The sequence below is a fragment of the Myxocyprinus asiaticus genome, chromosome 16, assembly GCF_019703515.2.
Source record: "Myxocyprinus asiaticus isolate MX2 ecotype Aquarium Trade chromosome 16, UBuf_Myxa_2, whole genome shotgun sequence".
In the NCBI taxonomy this organism is placed as follows: domain Eukaryota; kingdom Metazoa; phylum Chordata; class Actinopteri; order Cypriniformes; family Catostomidae; genus Myxocyprinus; species Myxocyprinus asiaticus.
The window spans coordinates 15,598,847-15,626,484 of record NC_059359.1 but is presented as its reverse complement, the minus strand read 5'-3'; the positions used below and the strand labels follow the sequence as shown (position 1 = coordinate 15,626,484).

At 42.0% G+C, this 27,638-nt stretch overlaps 1 protein-coding gene across 11 annotated transcripts in view; it reads right to left on the bottom strand.

Annotated features, from left to right (window-relative positions):
- Positions 1-2,913: 2,913 nt before the first annotated feature.
- LOC127453603 (receptor-type tyrosine-protein phosphatase U-like) overlaps positions 2,914-27,638 on the bottom strand; it is a 374,740-nt gene continuing 350,015 nt past the window's right edge. For all 11 annotated transcript variants that reach the window (XM_051720082.1, XM_051720086.1, XM_051720087.1 and 8 more), the window contains 4 exons: positions 18,324-18,449; positions 16,915-17,072; positions 9,898-10,033; positions 2,914-5,817 (listed from right to left, as the gene is read on the bottom strand). In XM_051720082.1, the coding sequence (XP_051576042.1) occupies positions 5,755-5,817; positions 9,898-10,033; positions 16,915-17,072; positions 18,324-18,449 (483 nt within the window). In that variant the 3' untranslated portion in view covers positions 2,914-5,754. The remainder of the gene's footprint in view (positions 5,818-9,897; positions 10,034-16,914; positions 17,073-18,323; positions 18,450-27,638) is intronic.

Genomic DNA, 27,638 nt, shown 5'->3' with positions numbered 1-27,638 from the left:
TATTGAACCGGTTTGTTTGAACGGTTCAAGTAATGAACCAGTTCAAATAAAAGGTTCACGGATTCACTTCAGCTATTCACTATAGGCGGGTGCACACTGTATGATTTATAATAGTCCTTTACGATTGTTGCTTGTCATACTGAAGGATATGAACGCATTGATATCACCATGGCACACTGTGCGACATTATGTCAGACTGCACAATACACATTGTAGCCGACTGTGGTCACAATCGTCCGATCAGTGAACGTGACTCGCCTTATGGGAGCGTTGGGGAATAGAAGCGAACCGGCGAAATTTGCCCACCACAGAGGAGCAATTTTTCTCTCTCTTTGAAAGTCAGGACATCAGCATTTCCGTTGTTCCAATACCACTCCATCACGAGCATAAGCTAACATTTACAAGAACGATGGATTTGGTCAAATAGGCCTATAATAAGACAGCCTGATCACAAATACAGAAAATTACAGAGCTTGAGAATGAACGTGAGTGTGGGAGGTAGCCTACAGTAATAATGAGCTACCACAAGCAAATATTCATTGTGGAAATAAAAAATTACAAAATTCTCCGTTCACAATGGAGAAAACAAAAAAAGTGGGTTATAGTACGTTTTTCTCCTCTTTTAGATTAGTAACCAATAGGCCACACAAAATTTCGTAAATTCATATAGGCTGATAATATATCACGCTTGCAAATTCCCCATGGATGATGCACAAACATGAGATAGATTTCTATATTTTATCCAACTGTATTTGCTGATTTTAATTAAAACGACACACAAATACCAGTATAAATTGTTAAATCTTTCTATTTTATTTATTTATTTTTAAATAAAATTGGAGTGGTGTGAATCTTAACTAAAGAAGTTTACAGACGTTTAAAGTAAATTTATTACAAATAAAATAGTAATTAAAGTAACGTTGTAAAGAAAATGCATGATAAATGTAAAGAAAAAAAAAACGTGTTAAGAAAATGCAATCATTTATTTATTTTCATTTTGTAGCCTAAGCTCTGTATTTATTTAATTAAGAGAATAATGCTTTCATATTGCTGACGTGTTACACTTTTCTCCAAGTATTTTCTGATTATTTATTTATTAAAACTTTTATATAAAATGAAAAGAAGAAAAAACTTTTAAAGTGCTTGAGTAGAGTGACAACTGGGCACTGCTATGGTGGTGCAAACGCAGAGCAGGTTTCTTTCCAAGTGAATTTGGGTGCGAGAGAGGAGTGGAATATCTCATCTGGCCGTCGTAATAGCAGTCACACTATACGGCTACGATGCTAAATTTCAGACACTGCCCAAACTTCGTCGGAGGCTAAAGATCATTGCAAAGGCAATAAATCGGCCGTCTGTGCAGTCACACTGAACGTTGTAAGACTGCCGGTTTTGCCCTGTGACGACAGAAATCCTTTAGGATTCCTGAAATTTCTCAGACGGCAGAATCGTGGCCAAAATCGAACAGTGTGCACCAGGCTTAAGTCTTTGCATCATCTTTTTTTAAGCTAAATATTACGGTATTTGCAGCTGTTGATCACCATGTTTTCGACTCAGTAAGTGTGTTGTATTAGTATTTCGTATAAATAAATTTATGTTCAATGCTCAAATTAGTATGTTTTATTTATTATGAATTTATTTGTTATATTTTAATGTTATTTAAAGTCAACCTAATTGAGCTCGTCATTGATTTGTGCATCGCCTAAGGCTTTTGTGGCTTCACCTATTTTGGCTTAAATATATTTTATGATATTGGTGATCGATACAATATACATTTAAAATGCCAGTTTCATTCAAATCAGCATGAAGAGTGAAACGGGAAGAAAACATAATTATTCTTCTTGGCCAAAGTGTTCAAACGTTATAAGTAGGGCTGTGAATCGATCATTTATTTTAAACTTATTAATCGCACAGTTTTCTGTGATTAATTGCAATTAATCATGGAACATGTTACATTAAAACAAACATTAAAATATAATCATAAATATATTTACTTTATATTTTGTCTCAAAAGATTTGCAAGAAATTGGTTAGTCATCATTTTTTTAATTATTTAAATATGTATGTGTTAAAATGTAACATATATATAGAGAGAGAGAGAGTTAATTAGATATATTTTTACAGTTATACATTTTTGATAAAAGCATATGTTTACATGCCATATAATCAGTGGCCATGCTGTAATTAAAGTTGGGCAAAATCTTCTGGTGTTTTCCAGTGGACTTTTTAAATAATAGTATCAAATGAGCAGATACAATTTATATCAAGCATTATTTGGCAATATAAACTTAATTGTACATTGCCAATGCATTTTAAGACACTTTACATACATTTATAAAAACAATTGAATTCTGAAATTTTATTTGCTGAAGTTTAAAATCTCAAAACTATTATTTTCTCTGGCTGCTGTTCAGTCTCTATCACACACGCGTTGTCTCTCTGTAAAACTCTCTGTTGAGATGTTTTGGTTTAGACACTGGTTTAGATGACAATGAGAGAGCGTTTTCGGGTAATGCCTAGAGATGCGGCAGCTTGCCCATATCTCTCCCACACCTGGCCAGGTCTTACTGTACAAAGAAGTCTTCATTCTTTGTACAGACGTTATTATGCCCGAGACATGCATCAAATGAATATGCATGCACTGCTCAAAACAATCAGTTTCTGTGCTAGGATGTGCAGTAGAGTTGAGCATGTATCTTCTGGAATTTTATTTATGCAAATGTTTGCCACTGGAAATGGGGAAAAACATTAATGAAGTTTCAATAAGTGGGGAAAAAAACAAAAATGGATACTGCAAAACTAACAGATACAATTGGGGCACTGCCCCTAATAAATAGTCTAACTGATATATTAGTCTATCACTATGATAAATAGAAAAAGGGGCTTGAATAAATTAAGGCACAATAAAAACATCTTTCCAGAACATTTTATTATTGTTTGAACATCCCATTCCACCCCAACCCCCAGTTCCCCATGGGATATATGCCTCCATGTCCTTTTCCTGTCCCACAAACACATGGTCAAAAACACAGTTATTTTTCAGTTCATTCAGTATCATACAGAAACACTTGGAAGGAAACAAATAAACAAACAAAATGCACAAAAAACAAGGACCTGGCTCAACAGTTGTTTCAGCAAAAGTCAAGAGTGGCAAAAGTCCCCTTCTCTCACAAAGCAAGTCACGGGGGACAACTATACGGTATTAGTAGAGGTGACTACCATTATAAGATGGCTAATGTCTTTGGAATGAGCATGGCAAAAAACAATCGTTAGAGGGTTATAAAGTGACTAAATGGGCATTCTGAAGGGGTGACTTTGGAATGGCTTTTAAAGATCATCCACAGTTGACTGCGGGTGTGTCAGATCTTTTGGCGACATATTCAGAAAATAGGTCTTACAGTATACAGTACATTCAACTCTTTCTATTACTTTTAAAATCTGGCCAAACAAGCTTTATTCACAAACTATTCACAAAACACAAATATACATCTATATGTACACATACTTTCCACTGTAAATTTGAGTGTCCAGGCACTTTCCAAAAAATCCAATGGTTCTAAAGACATTGTACTGAAATAAGTGACAACACTGTCTTATTAGCACCCCTATCTGATCACAGACTGCCCTATCTTTCTGATCAAACAATGTTTTTTATTTGTTTTTGTGTTCCCCTTAACTAGCTTGTTAACACCATCTGGCATTTCAGACTGTCACTCAGTGTGGAATGGGGCAAGCTAACGTCTGAGATGCTGTATGCAGAGTAAAAATGAAATCATTGGGAGCATGCCTCTATGGCTTGATAACTTGGCATCTTGCTGATATGGCAATTTTGTACATTTCACAGTTGGGGTCATAACAATTTGAGCAGAGTGTGTGTCTAATACTGATATAGATATTCTTTGACTCTTTTCATTTTGTGCTTGTAGTTGAAACTATTGTAAATTAAAGCTGAAGTGTAAATTTGTTTGTCAAAATACTAGACTTTTTTCTTTTCCCAGTTTAATATGCATACAGCTCTAAGTCATTTATAGACTGATTTCTGCTAGAGAAAAAAAATGTGTAAACATTGTGGATCTGTGGCACTATCAAAATGTTGCTCTGTTAGTTTGATCATCTGTCCAGTCTGACACAGCAACAATGGCTTAAACTATAGCTTGAGCTTGGGGCAGGACCACCTGATTGTTCGACCAATGGGAAACAGAGGGAATGATTGGGAGACATGTTTAAAAACATTATTTTTGCAATTCCGTTTGGTGACATTAGTAGTGCAGAAATTACACACTTAGCTTTACTGACGGTTAATACAGTTTCACTTGGTAATTGGTATTTTTACTCTTGGCTCTCTCCTCTTACCGGACATCACCAGCAGACTGTTAACCATCTTGTTTGTCAGGCTATTAGAGGAAAACACCAAATAAAACTGAAAACATATTGAAATGAAACAGAAATGGACTGTGGACGTATGAAATTAAAGGTATGCTTTGAAGAATCCTGAGCCCAGGGCTCCACTGTACTGTACACTCAAAAGCTGCACAATTGTTAAGCAAAATCCAATAACTCAAACTACACAAGTCAGTCAGATAAATAGTTACAAGTGAAAAGAAGTAGATTGCCGGCATCCCTTTCTCCACCTCTGTTCCCGTTTTCAGCGCTGTTGTAAAAAGACTATTAACGGTGCTCTCTCAAAACTACTGAGTGAGAGAATAAAGGTTAGGCTGTAATCCACTGCAAGTTTGAGAATGCCATCATGTCTACCCCTTTGCTAATGTACTTCCTTTGCTTTAAGCACACAGGGCCACTGTTAGCACTTGAGACTTACACCTTAAGACTTAAGGGATTTCCAGCAGATGTTAAGTATATATACAGGTGAGTGGAAAAAAGACAACAGTCACTACAAGGAAAGCCACAGTTTTCTGCCGACTCTCCTCTTGAGACATACTGTATGGCTCCATGTATAAAGGAGCAAACTCAGCCTCCAGTCGATAGAAGTATCATTAGGGTCGCTCCTCAAAAAAAAAAAATAGTTTAAAACACTCCGGTTGCTAAAATGCAGTCCCAAGGCCTTAGTCTAACACTGGTCGTACAGTTGAAGTAAAGAGGCATCGATGTCTTGATAGGCAGTTGATGGAAAGCTGTCTGCTGGTTGGTTCATTGTGTATGTGTGCATTTATGCATGCAAGTGTGTGTGTTTTTTTGTGTGTGTTGTCCATTTGGCTCCTTTTAAGGGGCATGGCAGGTGCCTGAATTCTTTTAAGGGCTATGGAACAGATGCTAGACTCTCAGCTCCACCAAGCTGCACATGAAGAGACCACCTCTAAGTGATGTTTATTTCTGCTCTTCAGTCCAGCCAGCCAGAGAGAAACAGGCAGGTGTAAAAGTAAAGCTTCTGTTTTTAGAAACAGCTCATAGTCTCTTTAAGCAGAGATAAACCAACCACACAGCACCAAGCCAGGTTTTGGAGCATTTTTGCAGAATTGCTCACAGCTCTGAGGAAAACATATGCTGAAAATTCTCAAAAACATCCATGACAACAGAAGGTGTAGCATGTTTAGATGTTTGGGGTGAAAAGGCAAAAAAATCTACTGCCCGGTTTTTGTCATTGCATCATCTCCTTCATTATGCGTTTTGAGTTAGAAAAGACGATAGGAAGAAAGGGAGCGAAAAGCAGAGGGAGATGGGGTTGTGAGAGTAAGCCTGCCAGTGGTCCTGCTCCAAGCATGGTGGTCAGCTTGGGCTGGGATGGGGAGGAGGAGTTCGCTATCTGACCTCCAAGCAGTCCAAATACTCCAGAACCAGCTCATAACAGAAACGATACTGCTCCTATGCAACACAGACACAGAAAATGAGAGAATTAGTGCTATAATTCAGTTCTATATGGCTTGTGTGGCATTTGACTCGCCTTTTGACTAGCACACCATTTGCTATTGAACATACTTCCATTTAATAATTTTTTATGAAAATAAGGTCATCATGACAAAATCAATAAGTGAATGTATTGATATTGACATAAATACATGTGTTTAGGTATGTACAATGGGCCTCATTCATGAAACACGAGCAGAATACATTTTAGTGTAAATCGTTCGTAAAGCCGGTCTGATGTAAAGTTTTGGATTTATGAAAGTTTTCGTATTTTCAAAATGTTAGTGGTAAAAACTAAATTTACAGCTGCTCCCGACCACGTGTAAATCGTGCATAAGACATCCGAACGCGTTGCGTTCTTTCAGACGATCTGCCATAACTACATTTTGACAGAAGTAAAATTAAATAGGTATTGAAAAAAATAATTAATAAAGGAGTGAAAATAACCTTAAAAAATAACAAATATATTAAAAATAAAGATTTTTTTTATTTAGAAATGTTTCTTTGCTGCTTGCATTTATTTTTTCACAGTATAGTTTTTCCCCCAACTCTGCTTATTTCCAGCAGAAGTTCTTGACATGGGTTTGTGTTTGATTTTCAAAAAACAAAAAAAACAAAAAACAAAATAATAATAATAATAATAATAATAATGCCCTCTATCGTGACTGGCTGGACTTTTTTTTTTTTTATTTGATATAAGCTCTATTATTTAGATTTCATCTGCAAATCACGTTCAGTTGACGAATGGTCAGTGGTAAAAAAATAAATGAACGCATCGCGGGCAGGTGCGCACACAATACAATGGCGGAAAAAAGATAAAAGCCCACACACTGTCGTATAGCTTTTAAATCTGTAATAATTTATATTACAGCATTTTGGTCAAAGACCTTCACCCATTCTATCAATTTCTTTGAAGATTGTTCCTGTTGCAAGGGAAGTATATACAGTCTTTGATTTACTCAAGAAGTTTCTCCAATGATGCTGGCGATGTGCTCAACTGAACCAGAGAAGGTTAATGGTGGTGGACATCCTCCTGTTGGTATGAACTGAATATGTTTTACACTAAAGCTTCATATAAAACAATTTTTATTGACCTCTTGGACTGGTTAATTCACTAAAGAACCTCTGATGAAAGCAAAGATGACTGTAAGTTCCTAACTTTCTTTTTAGATGCGAGTGTTTGCTAAATCAATATTTTACAGTGTGAATAAAAATAAAAATTAATTACTGTTCGCATATATGTTAAAAGCTTCCTTTTCCTCATTTACTAGCGAGTTTGAAGCCTTCCTTATATGACATTTTCATGGGCGTGGATTATGATAATTGTGAATGAACGTGCACGCGCGCTCTATTTACAAGCATTTGGAATTCACTAACATACACAAGTAGTACTAAAAAATCTGGGGAATACAAAGCGTTCGTGAATCCGGTGGAAAGTTTTCGGGAATCTCCATTTTATGCAGAAATTGCTCCCAATTCTTTCGTATATATATATATATATATATATATATATATATATATATATATATATATATATATATATATATATATATATATAAAACACACACACACACATATATATAATTATAAATATATTCTTATATATTAAAGGTCGATTGATAGTGGATGTTGTTAATACCGATAACTAAGGTGGTGGAAAAGGCTGATAACCGATTAATTGGCTGATAGTTTTTAAAATCTTAGTCTTTCCTTACTATGACAGGCACAGACACAGGGGCTACAAGAGTACAAAATTAATTAAATCCCAGATGCAGCTTATTGTTCAACCAAAATCACAATAAAATCCAGATACAGTACTTATATACAGTACTGTGCAACGTTTTAGGCATTTGTGAAAAATGTTTCATAGTGCAGATGTCTTAAAAATAATGCCGTAAGTAGTTTTTATTTACAGTTGTAGTCAGAAGTTCACATACACCTTAGCCAAATACATTTAAACTCAGTTTTACACAATTCTTGATATTTAATCATTGAAAACATTCCCTGTCTTAGGTGAGTTAGGATTACTACTTTATTTTAAGAATGTGAAATGTTGGGGGCCTGGGTAGCTCAGTGGTAAAATACGCTGGCTACCACCCCTGGAGTTCGCTAGTTCAAATCCCAGGGTGTGCTGAGTGACTCCAGCCAGGTCTCCTAAGCAACCAAATTGCCCGGTTGCTAGGGAGGGTAGAGTCACATGGGGTAACCTCCTCGTGGTCGCTATAATGTGGTTTGTTCTCGGTGGGGCGCATGGTGAATTGAGCGTGGTTGCTGCAGTGGATGGCGTGAAGCCTCCACACGTGCTATGTCTCTGTGGCAACGTGCTCAACAAGCCACGTGATAAGATGCGCAGAGGCAACTGGGATTCGTCCTCCCCCACCCGGACTGAGGCGAATCACTATGCGACCATGAGGACTTAGAGCGCAGTGGGAATTGGGCATTCCAAATTGGGAGAGAAAGGGGAAAAATCCCCCCCCCCCCCAAAAAAAAAGAATGTGAAATGTCAAAATAATAGTAAAGAGAATTGTTTATTTCAGCTTTTATTTCTTTCATCACATTCCCAGTGGGTCAGAAGTTTACATACACTTTGTTAGTATTTGGAAGCATTGCCTTTAAATTGTTTGTACTTGGGTCAAAACATTTTGGGTAGCCTTCCACAAGCTTCTCACAATAAGTTGCTGTAATTTTCTTCCATTCCTCCAGACAGAACTGGTGTAACTGAGTCAAGTTTGTAGGCCTACTTGCTCACACACGCTTTTTCAGTTCTGCCCACAAAATTTCTATTGGATTGAGGTCAGGGCTTTGTAATGGCCGCTCCAATACCTTGACTTTGTTATCCTTAAGCCATTTTACCACAACTTTGGAGGTATGCTTGGGGTCATTGTCCATTTGGAAGACCCATTTGAGACCGAGCTTTAACTTCCTGGCTGATGTTGCTTCAATATAGCCACATAATTTTCCTTCCTCATGATGCCATCTATTTTGTGAAGTGCACTAGTCCCTCCTGCAGCAAAGCACCTTCACAACATGATGCTGCCACCCCCATGCTCCACGGTTGGGATGGTGTTCTTTGGCTTGCAAGCCTCACCCTTTTTCCTCCAAACATAATGATGGTCATTATGGCCAAACAGTTCAATTTTTGTTTCATCAGACCAGAGGACATTTCTCCAAAAAGTAAGATCTTGTCCACATTTGCACTTGCAAACTGTAGTCTGGCTTTTCTATGGCGGTTTTGGAGCAGTGGCTTCTTCCTTGCTGACCAGCCTTTCAGGTTATATCGATATAGGACTTGTTTTACTGTGGATATAGATACTTTACCTGTTTCCTCCAGCATCTTCACAAGGTCCTTTGCTGTTGTTCTGGGATTGATTTGCATTTTTCGCACTAAACTACATTAATCTCTAGGAGACAGAATGCGTCTCCTTCCTGAGCGTGGTCCCATGGCGTTTATACTTGCGTACTATTGTTTGTACAGATGAACATGGTAGCTTGGAAATTGCTCCCAAGGATGAACCAGACTTGTGGACGTCCACATTTTTGTTCTGAGGTCTTGGCTGATTTCTTTTGATTTTCCCATGATGTCAAGCAAGAGGCACTGAGTTTGAAGGTAGGCCTTAAAATACATCCACAGGTATACCTCCTATCAGAAGCTAATTGGCTAATTGTCTAAAGTTTTGACATCATTTTCTGGAATTTTCCAAGCTGCTTAAAGGCACAGTTAAGTGTATGTAAACTTCTGACCCACTGGAATTGTGATATAGCCAATTAAAAGTAAACAATCTGTTTGTAAACAATTGTTGGAAAATGTACTCATGTCATGCACAAAGTAGATGTCCTAAACGACTTGCCAAAACTAAGACTTGCTAATATAAAATCTGTGGAGTCTAAAATGTATATTTCCTATTGACACCCTAAAGCTGAAAATAAATATAACCATCTTAAGACAAAAGTTTTTGTGAAGCACCTTATGTGCCTACGACTTTTGTACAGTACTGTAATTCTATATCATTTTTACAATCTCTGAATCTCTGTACCTACCAGTGTCTCAACCATATTGGGTTTAGCATTACGAAGGGTTTTGACGGCATAGAAGACATCCACCATATTCTGGTATTGGATCATCTCCATCAAGATGTTACTGGCACAGTATGTTCCACTGCGGCCACCACCATTTCTACACAAACACAAACAACAAAACACAGCTGTCACATGCACAAAAAATACATAATTGAGAATAGCAGAAAAATAGATTTTACTTGTGTTGCAAACAAATACTCAGTTTTCAACAGAAATTTCACATGTCAAGTTAATATGAAACCTGCAAAAGAGGCATACAAAAAGCTTTTGAAGATCCCTGAGGTCTTCTGCTATGTATGCGTATGGCCCGGCGGCGGTAGCTAGATGAGGCAATGCTGAGATAATCAATTGCAGTCAGTGCTTTGGCAGCTCTGGATTTAGCGCTGAGAAAGGGCTGCGCTGTTCTGTATTAAAGCATAATTGATTTCATCTCCATAATCTCTTCCCTCTGCCTGTGGTTGGTAACACTGTGTGACAGCCTTGAGTGATATGCTTCTAGGAGGCAATGGAAAGGGAATTCGTGCCTGGAGTTGAGATGAGATGCCACGTGGGCATGGGAGACAAAAGCCATGGGGGAGGTGGAGTGGGCAGCTAAAAGGATAACGACAATGTTAACACCTTTGCTCAGATCATTAATTTTGGCCGCAGCCACTGGGTACAAATCAACTTGCTGTTTAGAAAAGATTTTATTTTTGGACTGTAATGGAGGAGATGCTTAAAGGAAAGGCGTGTAATTTTTTTTAATGTTCAAGTACTTTTTTATACCAGCTTAATAGCAAAGACAACTATAAGTAAACCATTTGTATGTAGATTAGCTGAAAAGTGTAAACACTATGGCAGTATCAGTTTATTGCTCTGTTTATTTGAGTACCCCAACCAAGCTGGCTTAGTATAATTGGCTCAACCGTTGGTGTGTGGTTGGGGCGGAACTCTGTTTTGTCAACCAATGGAAGACAGGAGGAGTGTTTGCGAAATCTGTTTGAAAACAGCACTTATATTTGCAATACGATTTAGTGGTGCTGATAACTGATTACTAGGCATGTCATAAAATACTGATATATCGAGTATTGATCGACACGTTATTTTATCAATACATTCTTAGGCATCGATATATTAACATCAGCTGACATAAATTTAATTTAGAAACCTAATTTGTGTGCTTTACAATTCATTGCCAATTGCATTCCATTCAATGTAGTCTGACATAATACCTTTGGGAGACCACAAGTGGGCGACATAACATTTGCTGAAGCCGCTCGCGGCATGGACAAGGCATCACACATTATGAGCTGATGGCAGTCCAAAGTTACGAAGGTTTTTGTATTTCTTCAAGAATGAACAAATTGACGTTGATGAGTTTGCAGGTTAGTGTATGAAACTGGTGTAACTGTGCAAACTGAACGATTACAAATGGCGATGTTTATTATGCAATATCCCTGTACTGTATGTAGCATTGAATAAGTCTTTCATTCAAGCTGTCAAACCACAAACGAAATACTTGTAACTGAAAATACATTGTGTAAGCTCTATGAAATATACACAATAAATCATCCAGTAATGACTAGAGTAAATAATCTATGTCCTTTGATAATGATTTTGGTCGGATTTAAGGAAAAAGTATGCCGGTTGAGCTCTGTGGAGCTGAATAATTTTTAACAGCCTCCGGAGACAGCAAGCCCACAGTGTGTGCATACATACCTTAATAGAAAATAATTGTTTAGAATTTTTGAATGTGCCATGTCGTCTGCCTGATGCATCCAGTGTGCAAACTCCTTTAATTTACCTTGCTGCTCACACTTTACCAAAGTTGTGTTCATAAATATGTTTGAAAAGACAAAGACTGCTGTGCAGCGAGCAGCCCTATTTACTGTATATCTGAAAACATCCCGATATATTTTGATAATCATTGGGAAAATCTTCCGATTATCGATGTGTGAAAAAGACATTGATCCCAAGTGTACAGATTAAACACTTTATCTTAAACATATTCATTCTTTTTTTTTTTTTTTTTCAGTTTATTATTTGTTTGCAAAAGTACACTGGAATTCATTATTTTGCATATCATTAACTCTTATCTGGCTCACTGGCAAACTGAGATAGGGGTCACAGTAAATGCAGATAACACTCGTGAAGACCGTGACCAGCAAGTTAATGGTGTAGAATTAATTTTATAGGGATACTCTCATGATACCATCTTATCTAAGAACTTTCATAGAACAAATGACAGTGGGGTCAGCGTTTTCCAAAAAAATCTGAAACATGCTGACACACAGGTTTGCCACTACCTATATTACTGATGAAGAGTACAACTGCACCTGCTAAACCAAACATATCTCTTGCTGTGCAAGTAAAAAAAAAGAAAAAAAAAAATCTGTTGTTTGCACCACTGGAAATATCACTCAATTACATGCTACAGAGGACATTTGGCAGAAGTGAAAAACAAGGTAATTTAACGAGCCATGATCACATCATTAAAAGAGAATCTGAGCTAGATTCCTCGTTATTTTACATTTTACCATTTGTCGTATCTGATTAGCAGTATATCAAACGTATGTTTGATTAAAAAAAAATACATAGTTGCAATTGTTAATTACTGTGTTGCAGAAAACCATGGACAGAATGCTAAACAATAATTAAATCAAAACAGTCACAGATATATAAAGTATGACTTTCCTCTTACACTGGAAGTGTTAAAACTAATAGTTCCAATAACACAACAGTTAGTCCGGATTTCTAATCTGATTGGACAAGCAACTTTCAAAGAGTGCTGATATTTAGTATAACAAAACTGGGGTGCTATATTGTTTGAATCACTACGTGCGCCGGCACGTCCTGCTGGATTTTTTCCTCATAACAGAGGAAACAACTTAAAATACTCCGGCATTTTTAGGCATACAGATAAGTGTAAGACATCATTAGAGACTATAAAGGGTCTACTTTTATGTGTAACACTCACAATAACAAAAAAACCTTGTGCTTTTGTAAAATAAAACAAACAGGGTGCGCTTTCAGCCGTCTCTGTCTCCGCGAGCATCTTTCTGAAACACGTCACAAAAATGAACTGAAACTCCGTGAATATTTATCAGACAAACATGAAACATACGTCTAAAGAAAGCTTAAAATGTCTACTTTTAAATAAAACAATTCAAATTTAAAACAAATATTCTCCTGCAATATAATCTTTATGAAACAAAGCGATGTACAGTTTCTCCTGGCTCAGCTAATTATCCCTAATGTGATCACACCCACCAGCAGAGCACGCTATTCATACGGTAAAGTGCTGAGGCGATCAATGCAAATGGTAAAAGCCCCCAACAATACCTTAAAAAACATCAAGTTCATCATCAGATTCATTCACTTTCCTGCGCGTTTGGAAGATGGCACGCTACACAGGTGAGGAAGAGTTCACGTTTTCCTCAGAAGAAGAGCGGGACTCCGATGAACGTTTGCATTTTGAAGAGCGACTTGAGGATCAATTTCGGATGAGTAAGTCATTTAGTTTTACTTACATATTAGTTGACATGCTATTTTATATAAACATGTACATATTTTACTAGATGGACTATTTCCAGACTTGCCAGCCAGGATTCAGTGTATTGAAATTTGAAATATGTCCTAATAGGCAAGTTTTAGTTACATTTAAATGTTGTTTCAGCTAAAGCAGGTATTTAAATTGTATGTTGTATGATATAAATATGATATGTAATATGATATAAAAATAATATGCATGTTTAGATTATATTTTAACTAGTGTTTATGCTGCCTCATTATCATCAACGAAGCTTGTGCTTGCAAATATCTGTTCGGGTGTAAATGTGTAAAATTTGCTGTAAATATGCTAATATTAGAAAATCAGCATATTAGAATGATTTCTGAAGGATCATGTGACACTGAAGACTGCAGTAATGATGCTGAAAATTCAGCTTTGATCACAGGAATAAACTGCATTTTACAATATATTCAAATAGAAAAGTTATTTTAAATTGTAAAAATATTTCACAATATCACTGTTTTTGGATCAAATAAATGCAGCCCTGGTGAGCAGAAGAGACTTCTTTTTTTTTTATTTATTTTATTTATTTGGAATGCCCAATTCCCAATGTGCTTTTAAGTCCTTGTGGTTGCATAGTGATTCGCCTCAGTCCGGGTGGCGGAGGACAAATCCCAGTTGCCTCCGTGTCTGAGACAGTCAACCCGCGCATCTTATCACGTGGCTTGTTGAGCGCGTTGCCACGGAGACATAGCGCATGTGGAGGCTTCACGCCACCCACCGCGGCAACCACGCTCAACTCACCACGCGCCCCACCGAGAACGAACCACATTATAGCGACCACGAGGATTTTACCCCATGTGACTCTACCCTCCCTAGCAACTGGGCCAATTTGGTTGCTTAGGAGACCTGGCTGGGGTCACTCAGCATGCCCTGGGATTTGAACTAGCGAGCTAGCGAACTACAGGGGTGGTAGCCAGCGTATTTTACCACTGAGCTACCCAGGCCCCCTTCTTTTAAAAACATTAAAAAATCTTATAGATCTAAAAACTTTTAAACGGTAGTATAGGTCTAAAGTTTTTAAGTAAAGTCTTTATGTAAAGAAAATGTATAGTCAGACTACTTCTTTTAACTTAAACTTGATTTTGAGAATAAGCTACAAACAATGCATTCAATCATTAACTCTCCTCACATTCATTTTCTCTCAGGGGAGGGGTCTTTGTCTCCTCAGGTGTGAATCACATCAATATTCATGATCATCCACGCCTCCTCGCATATGGCCTTTCTAACACTAAAAGTGTCTTACAGAAGTTAAATGACTATATTGTTTTGTATGAATGAGTGATCAGGATGGTTTTCACATCATTTTTGTAGCAAAAACTCTAGGCTACAAGATCCAGTTCACAAAAGTCTTGTGAACAAATGTTTAGTATGTGTTATATGGCCTTATTTCAGTGACTTAAAATTTTTTTTTTCAAAAACCATGCATAAACGTTATTTTCTCAAAAATACAAACATGTTGTTCACATATTATTGTAGCCCAGTTTGTGCTGAATACAGTGTTATCAGACTTTAGCCATTTATATGTTTTTAAGCAACTGAAAAAAGCACAAATATCAAGGCATGTCAAAACTTCTCCAGGACCCAAAACACCCTCAGACCCCAGAGGGTTAAGACAGGCTGTCAGTCTGTGCATTGCTCTGCAACAAGCAACAGCTGATTCTGCTTTGGCTGTGTTTGGAACAATATTGTTTGTGGAGTAAAACAGACAGAGTTATGTTACTATGTCTAAAATGTAAATTTCTCAATATTAATGTGCTTGTCACTGAGACAGGCGAAAGCTAGATCCAGATCATCCATCTCTGACACAGTCAACCATCAGATCTTACTCTCTACCCTCTCCTCACTGGGCATCACAGTAACTGTGCTTGACTGGTTTAATTCCTATCTCTCAGGTAGGTCCTTCAAGGTAGCCTGGAGAGGTGAGGTATCCAAACCACACCAGCTGCTTACTGGGGTACCTCAGGGATCAGTGTTTGGGCCACTTCTCTTCTCTATATACACAACATCACTGGGACCCATCATTCAGGCACATGGTTTCTCTTACCACTGCTATGCTGATGACATGCAACTCTACTTGTCTTTCCAGCCCAACGACACCATAGTGACTGCTCTAATTTCTGCCTGCCTGGCAGACATCTCGGCCTGGATGAAGGAACACCACCTGCAACTCAACCCAGCCAAGACTGAACTCCTTGCTTTCCAGCCAACCCTGCTGTTGAACACAACATCACCGTGCAGCTGGGTGCAACTACAGTAATGCCTTCCAAAACGGTCAGAAATCTAGGGGTAACCATCGACAACAAACTAAATTTCACAGACCACATCTCAAAGACCACAAGATCATGTAGATTTACATTCTACAATATCAGGAAGATAAGACCCTTCCTATCTGAACATGCCACACATCGGCTTGTCCAGTCACTTGTCATAACTAGACTGGACTACTGTAATGCTCTCATTGCAGGCCTCCCTGCATGTGCAATTAGACCCCTGCAAATGATCCAGAATGCAGCAGCACGTCTGGTGTTTAATGAACCAAAGAGAGCGCATGTTACACCACTCCTCATCTCTCTCCACTGGCTGCCGGTTGATGCACATATCAAATTCAAGGCTCTGATGCTGGCATACAAAACAGTCACTGGGTCTGCTCAAGCATACCTAAAATAAATTATGCAGAGCTATGCGCCCACTAGAAGCCTGCGGTCGGCTAAGGAACGTTGCCTTGTTGTACCAACACGAAGAGGCACCAAAACACTTTCCCGGACTTTCAGCTTCATCGTACCACGTTGGTGGAATGACCTTCCCAACTCCATCCGTGAAGCTGACTCAATCTCTGTCTTCAAAAAACGACTAAAAACACATCTTTTCCATGAGCACTTAACCAGTCATTAAAAAAAATAATAATTCTTGTTGCACATTAATCTGTTTTGAATACTATTCTGATGCTAGTGAAACTTTGTAATATGGCACTTTTCATACCACTGTCTCCTTAAGATGATTCGCTTATGTCTTCCTCTTTTGTAAGTCACTTTGGATAAAGCGTCTGCCAAATGAATAAATGTAAATGTAATGTTTTGTTTATAGAACTGTTGTATAAAAACAATATCACACTTGCAATCGTAAAACAAATAAACAAACAAACAAACATACAAACAAAAAACATGTTTAAAATGAAACTCGGCAGGACTTGTTTTTAGAAATCTGCTCTAAATCAATAATATGTTATTTATTTAGTTGAGGTACACTGACCGAGGTGTATGCTGAGAGTATTTGTCATAATTCCTAAAAAATAAATAACAAAACTAAAGATGTTTAAAACTAAACTTAGCAGGAATTATTTTTAGAAATGTTTGCTCTATATCAATAAAACGTCATTAATTTAGGTAGAAGTGTGTGCTCAGAGTATATGTCGTAATACTACTCACAGGCAGTGGACCACAGTACGACCTTCTCCACACTCCCTCTGCCACTTCTGTACGCTGGCCAGCAGGTTGAGGAACGCCTTTTTGGAATCGGGCACGTCACGATAAGCCGACCAGCGCAGAAACTGGAACTGGCACACAACCAGCTGACCCTCCTGCAGCTTCACGTGGATGAGACACAGAGGAGAAGAGGTCACAATCACTTATGCATCACCAGCTGTGAATTTGGGCTTGTTTATGAATGTGTACTGTAGAGTAGGGCTGTTCCCCATGCTGAGATCTCAGCAGTGCCAAGTCAGCAGTGTTAGGTTGTGATGAATGAGTCTACTGGGAAAGAGTTTCACTCAGGTGAGAAAGAAACACAAAAAACCCTGATACATGCCTGCTTTGGCTCAAAACACAAGTGTAATTAATATACAGCCCTGAGGCACACCCTGAAATGGCCCGTAAGTTTGCTGGGAGGAAATAAGTGCACTAACCATAGCTGAACAACATAAATATCTTTAACAAGTTGGACATAACAATTCTACAGTAAAACTGGTCTTCCGATTTGTAAACAATTGACAAGGCACAACAAAATCACCCTCTGTGGCATGCTCATTAATGTATATTTCATATCTGCTGGCTTATGAAAATGTATTTCAGCATCTGTCCTTGCCTGGGAAAGTGGCGCCATGTGAAGTGTCATGTGCTGATGGTTTGAAAATGGATATTTTGAAATAGATTTTCCACTGTTCTTTAATTGATCTTACAGTGTTGGCTGTCAGAATATAATGGACTGACAAACCCTGTTTATTATACCACTTTATCTGGTAGTCCATTAAACCGTGATCTGAATGTAATATGGCCAACAAAGTAATATAAAGTGGTACAAGGAAAGACTAACAGATTTTCAAAGCTTACAACACTGTATACAAGTCTGATTTTTCACACTTTTTTAAACTTGTGGCATTAAGCCGACTGTTGAAAGGTGAAAAACAAATTAGCAACTTGTTTAACCTGTTGTAAAATGAAAATTAATTATAGAAGAAAATCATAAAAGACTTGGGGTAGTTATGCAAGGAATTCTCCAAGGAAATTACTCAGAATCTACACAGTATTTTTAGAAAGAAAATTAGGAGACTCATTTACCACAGGTGGATGGATCTTTACCTTATGTGCACCTTTAGAGCCCCATTAGAATCAAGTCAGTAATCTTTATTTTTAATTGCTTCTGTATAGTGTAATTTCAATTTGCTCAATTGAAGCAATTTCTTAAAGGGAGTGAAAATAATAATGATTAACTGATTAACTTTATGATAACATAAAGAAATCTTAAGTGCTGGCTAGTGGTAGAAATTACTGGGATAATGTTGAAAAAAAAAACATTGATATTATAGAAAGTATTATGACTAGTCTGTAATGAAACTCACTCTTGTCACATTTTTGACCCGGAAAAGACGGGTGATGATGTCCTCATCTGCAGACATGGACAGAAACTCCACTTGCATAGGACCATACTGCTGAAGACCAGGTTCAGGCCAATACTGCACACAAGGCTAGAAAGAGAATGAAAGACAGAAGGAGAGAGAGAATGAATGAATAAGGGAGACACATACACAATGCTAAAAAAGGGTAATTTTTTTAAGGTCAAGTTTCCTTCAAGAATTTTTTTAAATAATTTATCTACATTAAAAGAAACACTTTAGAGAAGTTGGTTCTGAAAAAGGTTATGAATGGAATCTTGAGGGGGTTCTAGAGAGAAAGGGGTTTTGAAAGAAAATGGGTTCTAGAGGGATATGGGTTCTGAGGGGAAAGGGGTTCTGAAGGGACAGGTTTTTAAATGGAAAGGGGTTCTAGAGAAAGGGTTTTCTAGAGGGTAAATGAGTTCTAAATGGAAATAGGTTCTTGAGAGAAAAGGGTTCTAGAGGAAAACAGTTCTTCAGTAAAACGGGTTCTAGAGGGAAATGGAGTTTTGAAAGGAAATGGGTTTTAGAGGGAGAGGGGTTCTGAGGGGAAAGGGGTTCTAAAGGGACAAGGGTTTTAAACAGAAATGAGTTCTAGAGAAAGAGGGTTTTCTAGAGGGAAAAATAGTCCAGAATGGTTCTTGAGAGAAAACGGTTCTAGAGGAAAACAGTTTTCTTCAGGGAAAGGAGATCTAGATGGAAAGGGAGTTTTGAAAGGAAATGGGTTCTGAGGGGAAAGGGGTTCTGAATGGACAGGCTTTTTAAATGGAAAGGGGTTCTACAGAAAGAGTGTTTTCTAGAGGGAAAATGAGTTCTGAATGGAAATAAGTTCCTGAGAGAAAATGGCTCTAGAGGAAAACAGATTTATTCAGGGAAAGGGGTTATAGAGAGAAAGGGAGTTTTGAAAGGAAATGGGTTCTAGATAGAGATGTGTTGTGAGGGGAAAGTGGTCTTAGATGGAGAGGGATCAGAAGGGAAAGATGTTCTGAAGGGAAAATGGTTCTGGTAAGAAAGGTGTTCCAGAGGGAAAGGAACCTGAAGTGAAAGGGTTCTAAATGGAAAATGGCTCTGTGGAAAAGAGGTTCTAGAGGGAGACAGAGTTCTAGAGGGAAAAGGGTTCTAAAAAGTGAGGGATCTGAAGGGAAAATGGGTCAGGAGGGAAAGAGGTTCTATGGGCAGAGGGGTTGTAGGAGGAATAGTTTTTTTTTTTTTTTTTTTTTTTTTTTGGTAGTGTCCCATTCAATATATACACAGTAAAAGCAGTTTCAGCATGTTTACGCTCATTTTAAATGGCCAACCCCAAAAATCCAAAAACCAATATGAACAAACACACAGCACAATCCAAAATATATTACTGTATCGTTAGTATCAAATTTAAATAATCTAACAATGTGCCAATAACAAAAAAAATTATTCCATACTATGTATTGCACATTCCAAACATCAAATCAGTATTTTGAATAGCCTTTGAATTCCTTTGCAGCACTTGCATTCAACATCCATACATATAAAACATGAACGGAGAACTGAAATGAGCTGAAATTAAACAGGTGGAGAATCAGTGAGATAGAAAGCAAGAGAGAGTGTGAACATTAATGACAGTGGAGCAAGTGAGGTGATAAATATGAATACTTATGGACCACAGAGGGCAATCAAGGGAATGAAGAAGATAGAGAAAGAGAAAATAACAATGAGAAAGACGTTAATCCACCACAGAGAGAAAAATGAAAAGAGGGACTGTGAAAGTGACACTGAGTAACTGGCGGCATGTTACCACACGTCAAAGCTTTCAGAACAAGTCGTGATCGAGAAAAGCACCCCAACGCCACTCTGAAACTCAGAGGGAAGTTGTATAGTCAAGACTCATTTACATAGGCTTATGAATATAGAACATTTTATAGGGAGATTAAGAAAAGCTGGGAACAAAATAGCTTAAACGACTTCAAAGGACAGCTATGATGTGAATGCTAAAAGCAACCGATAAAGATGTATTTAGAAAACCCTCCACTAAATTCACCAAGTCCTTTTGGAGGCTTTATTTAAGGGAACTTCCTACTTGGACACTGAGGCAGAATTAAAGGAATAGTTCACCAAAAAAACATCTATCATTAGCTCATTTTATTTATAATTTACCCACAGACCTGAATGACTTTATTTCTTTCATGGAACACAAAATGATAAATTTTTCAGAATGTATTGTCGCTTTTTTTAATTTGAAAGCCTCAGTCACCATTCATTGAAATTTCATAGAAAACAGTGATCACAAGGCTGCTGCTCCCTATTCGCAGATTATGCAGTCTACTTAGTGCACCAACCCCCTGGGGAGGGCACCATCTTAAGGCCTCGATATATTTCTGGAGAACTTGTTCTTCATTGTTTGTTAAGGGGTAAAAAGAAGTTCGAAACAGCTGAGCAACAGTATACTGTTTGCAAACATTCAGACACCAGCCACACCACTGTGGGAGGTATTTAGAAGTACATTTAAATATTAGGATGCTCAGTAAAACCTTAACTAATGACTTTATGCCTCATTCTATTAGTAAAATGTACACTAGATTAGTAAATGATACGTTTTTAATCACTCGATGATCATTTAAAATATATATGCAGTAGAAAATGCACAATTTGTCTCGTTTACACTCTGAATTAATGGAGCTAATGTGCTAACATCTATACGCAGACATAATATGTGCCAATTACACTCTGTTATTGTAATTTATGATTACACTGCTACTACTGCAAAGATTGGTGTATAAAAGAGTGTTAATGGGCAGAATACAGACAAAAGAATGATGATAGGCATACCTTACTATGTGTAAATGTGTGAAAGGATTTCACCGCAGAAGGCACATGAGTGAAGCAGCATATAAAACATCCTGGTTACTTGCGTAACCTCCGTTCCCCGATGGAGAGAACGAGACGTTGTGTTGATGTAGTGACACTAGGGGTCACTCTTGGGAGCCCGAAACACCTCTGGTCTTTGATAAAAGGCCAATGAAAATTGGCGAGTGGTATTTGCGTACCACTCCCCCGGACATACGGGTATAAAAGGAGCTGGTATGCAACCACTCATTCAGGTTTTGTGCTGAGGAGCCGAGACAAGGTCCCGGCCATTTCAGCGGGTAGTTCAGCATTGTGGCAGAAGGGACACAACGTCTCGTTCCCTCCATCAGGGAACGGAGGTTACGCAAGTAACCAGGACGTTCCCTATCTGTCACTCACTCGACGTTGTGTCGATGTAGTGACACTAGGGGTCCCTGTACAAAACGCCGCAACTGGCTGAACTGTGTTACGTGAACTGGCGGTGTGTGACGGGCAGACAACTGTGTAACTCGTAGCCAGCAAACCAGGCCGACATGTAACCTCCCCCAACGCTGTTATGAGTGTCAAACGGCCCTTTGGGGACAAGTCAACTGCCCAAAAGATAGAGACAGGCTAGCCCAGTCATAGCCTCTTATCCTCTTTTTTTCCCTCTCCCCCCCAAAAAAAGAAATTAACCAACTGGGGCCACCAGGTCTAGTCGGGGGGGGTGTCACTCCCAAGGGGAAGACACCGTGGAGACCCCACCCCGCCCATGGGGGGGGGGGGGGGTATTTTGAGTGGAAATACGTCACATGGTCTTGCCGAGCTATGTCGGAAGTATGCCATGTGGAGAAGTCCCATGGTCCCATGGTATGGGGGAGGAGTTTCTACGAGCATGGTGACTGGGGCAGAGGGGCCTCTGCCCAAGGAAGATGCAGTTAACCAACAGGGAAAGGAATTAGCGGAAGATATACGTTGCATGGGGTTACTTATGGGGAACCACCACATGCGGAGCACCTACCCTAGTACAGGGCTTAGTTAGCACATGTACTGAGCCGGCAGCGAGTTTCACCGCGAACTTGTCTGCCACAGGGCTCGGAGGAAATCATCCAGGGAACACAGTTTGTGAACACTACTGGGAGTCAACAGCGCACATCTTCAGCTCAGGGGAGGTGAAAGGTGCTATGCGCAAGCGATACACCCGGCCAGCTGTCCCGGACTTACCTGCTTGTGCGTGCCACTACACAGGATGAAACTGGTTCCACCTGGAGATTGTAGAACCTCGCAAAGGTGTTGGGTGTTTCCCAACCCGCTGCTCTACAAATGTCTGTTAGAGAGGCACCACTGGTCAAGGCCCAGGAGGCCGCTACACCCCTGGTAGAATGGGCTCGTAGCCCTGCCGGGGGCGGCACGTCCTGGGCATGGTATGCCATTGTTATGGCGTCAGTGAGCCAGTGGGCGATCCTCTGCTTGGAGACAGCGCTTCCTTTCCGCTGTCCACCAAAACAGACAAAGAGCTGCTCAGAGACTCTAAAGCTCAATACAAATAGATGCGTAAAGCACGCACCGGACACAGCAACATCAGGGCTGGGTCTGCCTCCTCCTGGGGCAGCGCTTGCAGGTTCACCACCTGGTCCCTAAAAGGGATCGGGGGAACCTTGGGCACATAGCCCGGTCGGGGTTTCAGGATCACGTGAGAGTAGCCCGGACCGAACTCCAGGCACATTTCGCTGACAGAGAACGTTTGCAGGTCTCCTACCCTCTTGATGGAAGTGAGCGCAGTCAGGAGGGCAGTCTTCAAAGAGAGTGCCTTAAGCTCAGCTGACTGCAAGGACTCAAAGGGGGCTCTCCGTAGACCCTGAAGAACTACAGAGAGGTCCCATGAGGGAACGAGGTGCAGTCTGAAGGGATTCAACCTCCTGGTGCCTCTCAGGAACCTGATGATCAGGTCGTGCTTCCCTAAGGACTTACCATCCACTGTGTCGTGATGTGCTGCTATAGCGGCTACATACACCTTCAAGGTGGATGGGGACAGCCGCCCTTCCAACCTCTCCTGCAGGAAGGAAATCACCGATCCGACTGCACATCTCTGGGGGTCTTCGCATTGGGAAGAACACCACTTAGCGAACAGATGCCATTTAAAGGCATACAGGTGCCTCGTAGAGGGGGCCCTAGCCTGAGTGATCGTGTCTACCACCACGGATGGTAGGCCGCTTAAGTCTTCCGCGTCCCGTCCAGGGGCCAGACATGGAGATTCCAGAGGTCTGGTCGCGGGTGCCAGATGGTGCACTGTCCCTGAGAAAGAAGGTCCTTCCTCAGGGGAATTCGCCTGGGGGGGGCTTTCGCGAGGAGCGTGAGGTCTGAGAACCATGTCTGGGTGGGCCAGTAGGGTGCTACCAGGATGACTTGCTCCTCATCCTCCCTGACCTTGCACAGGGTCTGTGCAAGTAGGTTCACTGGGGGAAATGCATATTTGCAAAGTCCAGGGGGCCAGCTGTGTGCCAGCGTGTCTATACCAAGAGGTGCCTCGGTCAGGGCGTACCAGAGCAGGCAGTGGGAGGATTCTTGGGAGGTGAACAGGTCTACCTGTGCCTGCCCGAATTGACTCCAAATTTGCTGGACCACCTGAGGGAGTCTCCACTCTCCCCTGAGGGTAACCTGCCGTGACAGCACGTCCGCTGCAGTGTTGAGGTCGCCTGGAATGCGAGTGGCTCGCAGCGACTTGAGGTGTTGCTGACTCCAGAGGAGGAGACAGCGGGTGAGTTGTGACATACAACGGGAGTGCAGACCGCCTTGACGGTTGACAAATGCTACCGTTGCCGTGTTGTCTGTTCGAACTAACACATGCTTGCCCTGGATCAACAGCTGAAACCTCCGCAGGGCGAGCAGAATTGCCAGCAACTCGAGGCAGTTGATGTGCCAACATAGCCGCGGGCCCGTCCATGAGCCGGCGGCTGTGTGCCCGTTGCATACAGTGCCCCAGCCCATTTTGGAGGCGTCTGCCCATAGAAACGTGAGGTCGGTCCAAGGGCTGAAGAGGCTGTGACAGATCGGCGTGATGGCCACGCGATGTGTCCCGCGGCGCCATGTCCATCTCGGGACTCGAGTCTGAAGCCAGTGCTGAAGCAGTCTCATATGCATCAACTCGAGCGGTGTGGCCACTGCTGAGGATGCCATATGCCCCAGGAGCCTCTGAAACAGTTTCAGTGAAACCGCTGTCTTCTGTCTGAACGCCTTCAAACAGGTAAGCACCGACTGTGCATGCTCGTTCGTGAGGCGCGCCGTCAACGAAACCGAGTCCAACTCCAAGCCGAGAAACGAGATGCTCTGAACCGGGAGGAGCTTGCTCTTTCCCAGTTGACCCAAAGTCCTAGTCGGCTGAGGTGCAAGAGCACCAGGTCCCTATGTGCACACAACACATCCCGAGAGTGAGCTAGGATTAGCCAATCGTCGAGATAGTTGAGGATGTGAATGCCCACTTCCCTTAGCGGGGTAAGGGCTGCCTCTGCGACCTTCGTGAAGATGGGAGGGGACAAGGACAGGCCGAAAGGGAGGACCTTATACTGATACGCCTGACCCTCGAATGAAAACCGCAGGAAGGGTCTGTGTTGAGGTAGAATCAAGATGTGGAAGTACGCGTCCTTCAGGTCTACCGGCGCGAAACAATCTTGATGCCGGTAGAATGCGTTTTTGCGTCAGCATCTTGAACGGGAGTCTGTGTAAAGCCCGGTTCAGTACTCGCAGGTCCAAGATTGGCTACAACCCATCGCCTTTTTCGGTACAATGAAGTAGGGGCTCTAAAACGGACACCTGGCGAACTGAATCGCGTAGCCGATTCGGACGGTCCGGATCAGCCATCGTGATGGGTTGGAAAGCGCAAGCCACACGTCCAAGCTCTGGGCGAGGGGAACCAATGGGACAATCTTGTTGGACGTACCGGCGGATGGGGCCTTCCGGTGGGGCGGAGACTGAGGTGCCACGCTGTGTTGTGGCCGTGCTGAGTTCAGGGACATTGATGCACTTACCTGGCTCCTTGTGACCACCCCAGAACAGCCTGGGATGGGGGAGGAAGAGGCCTGTCCTCCTGACCCGTGGAGACTGTCACATCGGGGGCAGATTTGTGCCACAGCTGGGCATGCAGGAGCGGGGAGACCGCCGCTGGAGTGCCAAACCTGCCAAAATGGAATGGTGGACGGTGGTCATGATGACGGCCATGCACACCGGGTATGTGACCCAGGGAACAAGGAAAACACTCTTTTGCTGAACTCTTGGGTACCGGAGCCACTTGGGCATGTGGCGAAATTAAATGAAAAGGCAACAAAAGATTCTCCTCCCAGCCCTCCACCGGGGGATGGAGTGGACTGCTTACCAGCTCCAAAGCAGTGGGTTTCGTCGTCCCTGGGTCACCCGTCTCAGGGGGCGCTTCGAAGCCTTTCGCGGGTTCTTGGCGGCCGGCCGTGAGACGGGTGGCGTCTGCTTCCTGCAGTGGGCTCCACGCCGGGGCCTGGCCGCAGAGGCGGGCTGCAGCGGAGCCGGTGCAGTCATCGCAGGGGGACGCCCTTGGCAACGAGCAGGCGGGGTGCGGGATCTTGAGCCACGCTGGGGCAGGATGTGCCGAATAGTCTCCGTCTGCTGCTTCACCGAACTGCTGGGCAAAGTCCTCGACGGTGTCGCCAAACAGGCCAACCTGGGAAATGGGGGCAGCAAGGAACTGTGCCTTGTCGGCCTCTCCCATCTCGACCAGGTTGAGCCAAAGGTGGGGCTCCTGGACCACCAAGGTGGACATCGCCCGCCTGAGAGACCGCGGCGTGACCTTCGTCGCCCGGAGAGTGAGGTCGGTCACCGAGCGCAGCTCCTGCATCAATCCCGGGGCGGAACTACCCTCGTGCAGTGCCTTTAGTGCCTTGGCTTGGTGGACATGCAGGAGAGCCATGGCATGCAGGGCGGAGGCGGCTTGTCCAGCGGCACTGTAGTCATTGGCCATCAGGGATGACATAAACCTACAGGCCTTGAATGGGAGCTTTGGGTGCCCACGCCAGGTGGCGGTGCTCCACGGAAATAGGTCCACTGCGAGCGCCTTATCCAACAGGGGAATCGCCGAATGGCCCCTGGCCGCCCCACCATCGAGGGTAGTGTGGGCGGGGGAGCTGAAAGATCAGGACTGGGCAGTAAAAGGTGCCTCCCACGACCTTGTCAGCTCCTCGTGCACTTCCGGGAAGAAAGGAACTGGGGCGGGGCGTGACTGTGAGTGGTGCCGCGAGCCCAGAAACCAATCATTGAGCATTGAGGTTTCAGGGGAGAGCAGAGGGTTCCACTCTAGCCCGACACTCGCGGCTGCCCGGGAAAGCATGTCCATCATTTCCATGTCAGCCTGTGACTGGGCGACCGTACCCGAGGGGGGGAGCCCAGCTGAGGCTTCCGCATCCGACTGAACGAGCCCGCTCTCCGATGCTGCGCTCGAGAGCTCATCAGCTTCGCGGGCTCCGAACAAGAGGTCGAACTCACCGTGAGACGAGCCGGCGGACGCATCCGGAAGCCCGATCGGGGCAGACTTCAGTCTCTGCAGGGGGATACCCGGCAGAGGTGGTCCCATTGGGGTCCCCAAATCACCCCCAGTGCTAGCCGCGCTGGCCTCATACCCGTAGGTAGAAGGACCGAGGCGGGGAGCTGCTGGGGTGGCTTGCTTTCTTATGAAATGAGTACATGATCACAATGAGTACATGATCCATCCATGAACGCTGTCTCCGCGTGGGTCGCGCCCAGACATGAAAGACAGCGATCATGACCATCAGAAGTTGAGAGATAACGACCGCAACCAGGAATAACACACAAACAGAAAGGTATCTTTAAAAAGATGCGTCTTTAAAAAGACGTTCCATGTGTGGCGCTCTTTTAGAGAAATATACTCTTTTAGAGAAATATACTCTCTTATTTCTGCCGAAGCACCCAGGTGCGTTCTCTGCAATGCACCAGTGCAGAGGAGGGAGAAGCCACTGAAATGCGCCATCAGATCCAGCAGAGGTGAATGAACAATCAGCTCAGTGAACATTGATCGTTCGGCTCTGAAGAGAAAATCTGAATGAGTGGTTGCATACCAGCTCCTTTTATGTCCGGGGGAGTGGTATGCACTCGCCAATTTTAATTGGCCTTTTATCAAAGACCAGAGGAGTTTTGAGCTCCCAAGAGTGGCCCCTAGTGTCACTACATCGACACAACGTCGAGTGAGTGACAGATAGGGAACAAAAGAGTGAATTGGCACTTAAGAATATTTGAGTAAATTTGATTCCTTTTGTAGATTAATAAAAAAAAAAAATGCATGACATGTTCCTGTAAAATGTCTTTTCGTGAATGATAATACAGATAGGTAAATTTGCGCCAGCTCTCTAATAACTCTGCACGCCGGTGTGTTCATGTTGACTGATCTTAACTGAATGAACGCCCTGAATGGGAATTAGCTGCTCAAAGTAGGTGGAGCTCCAG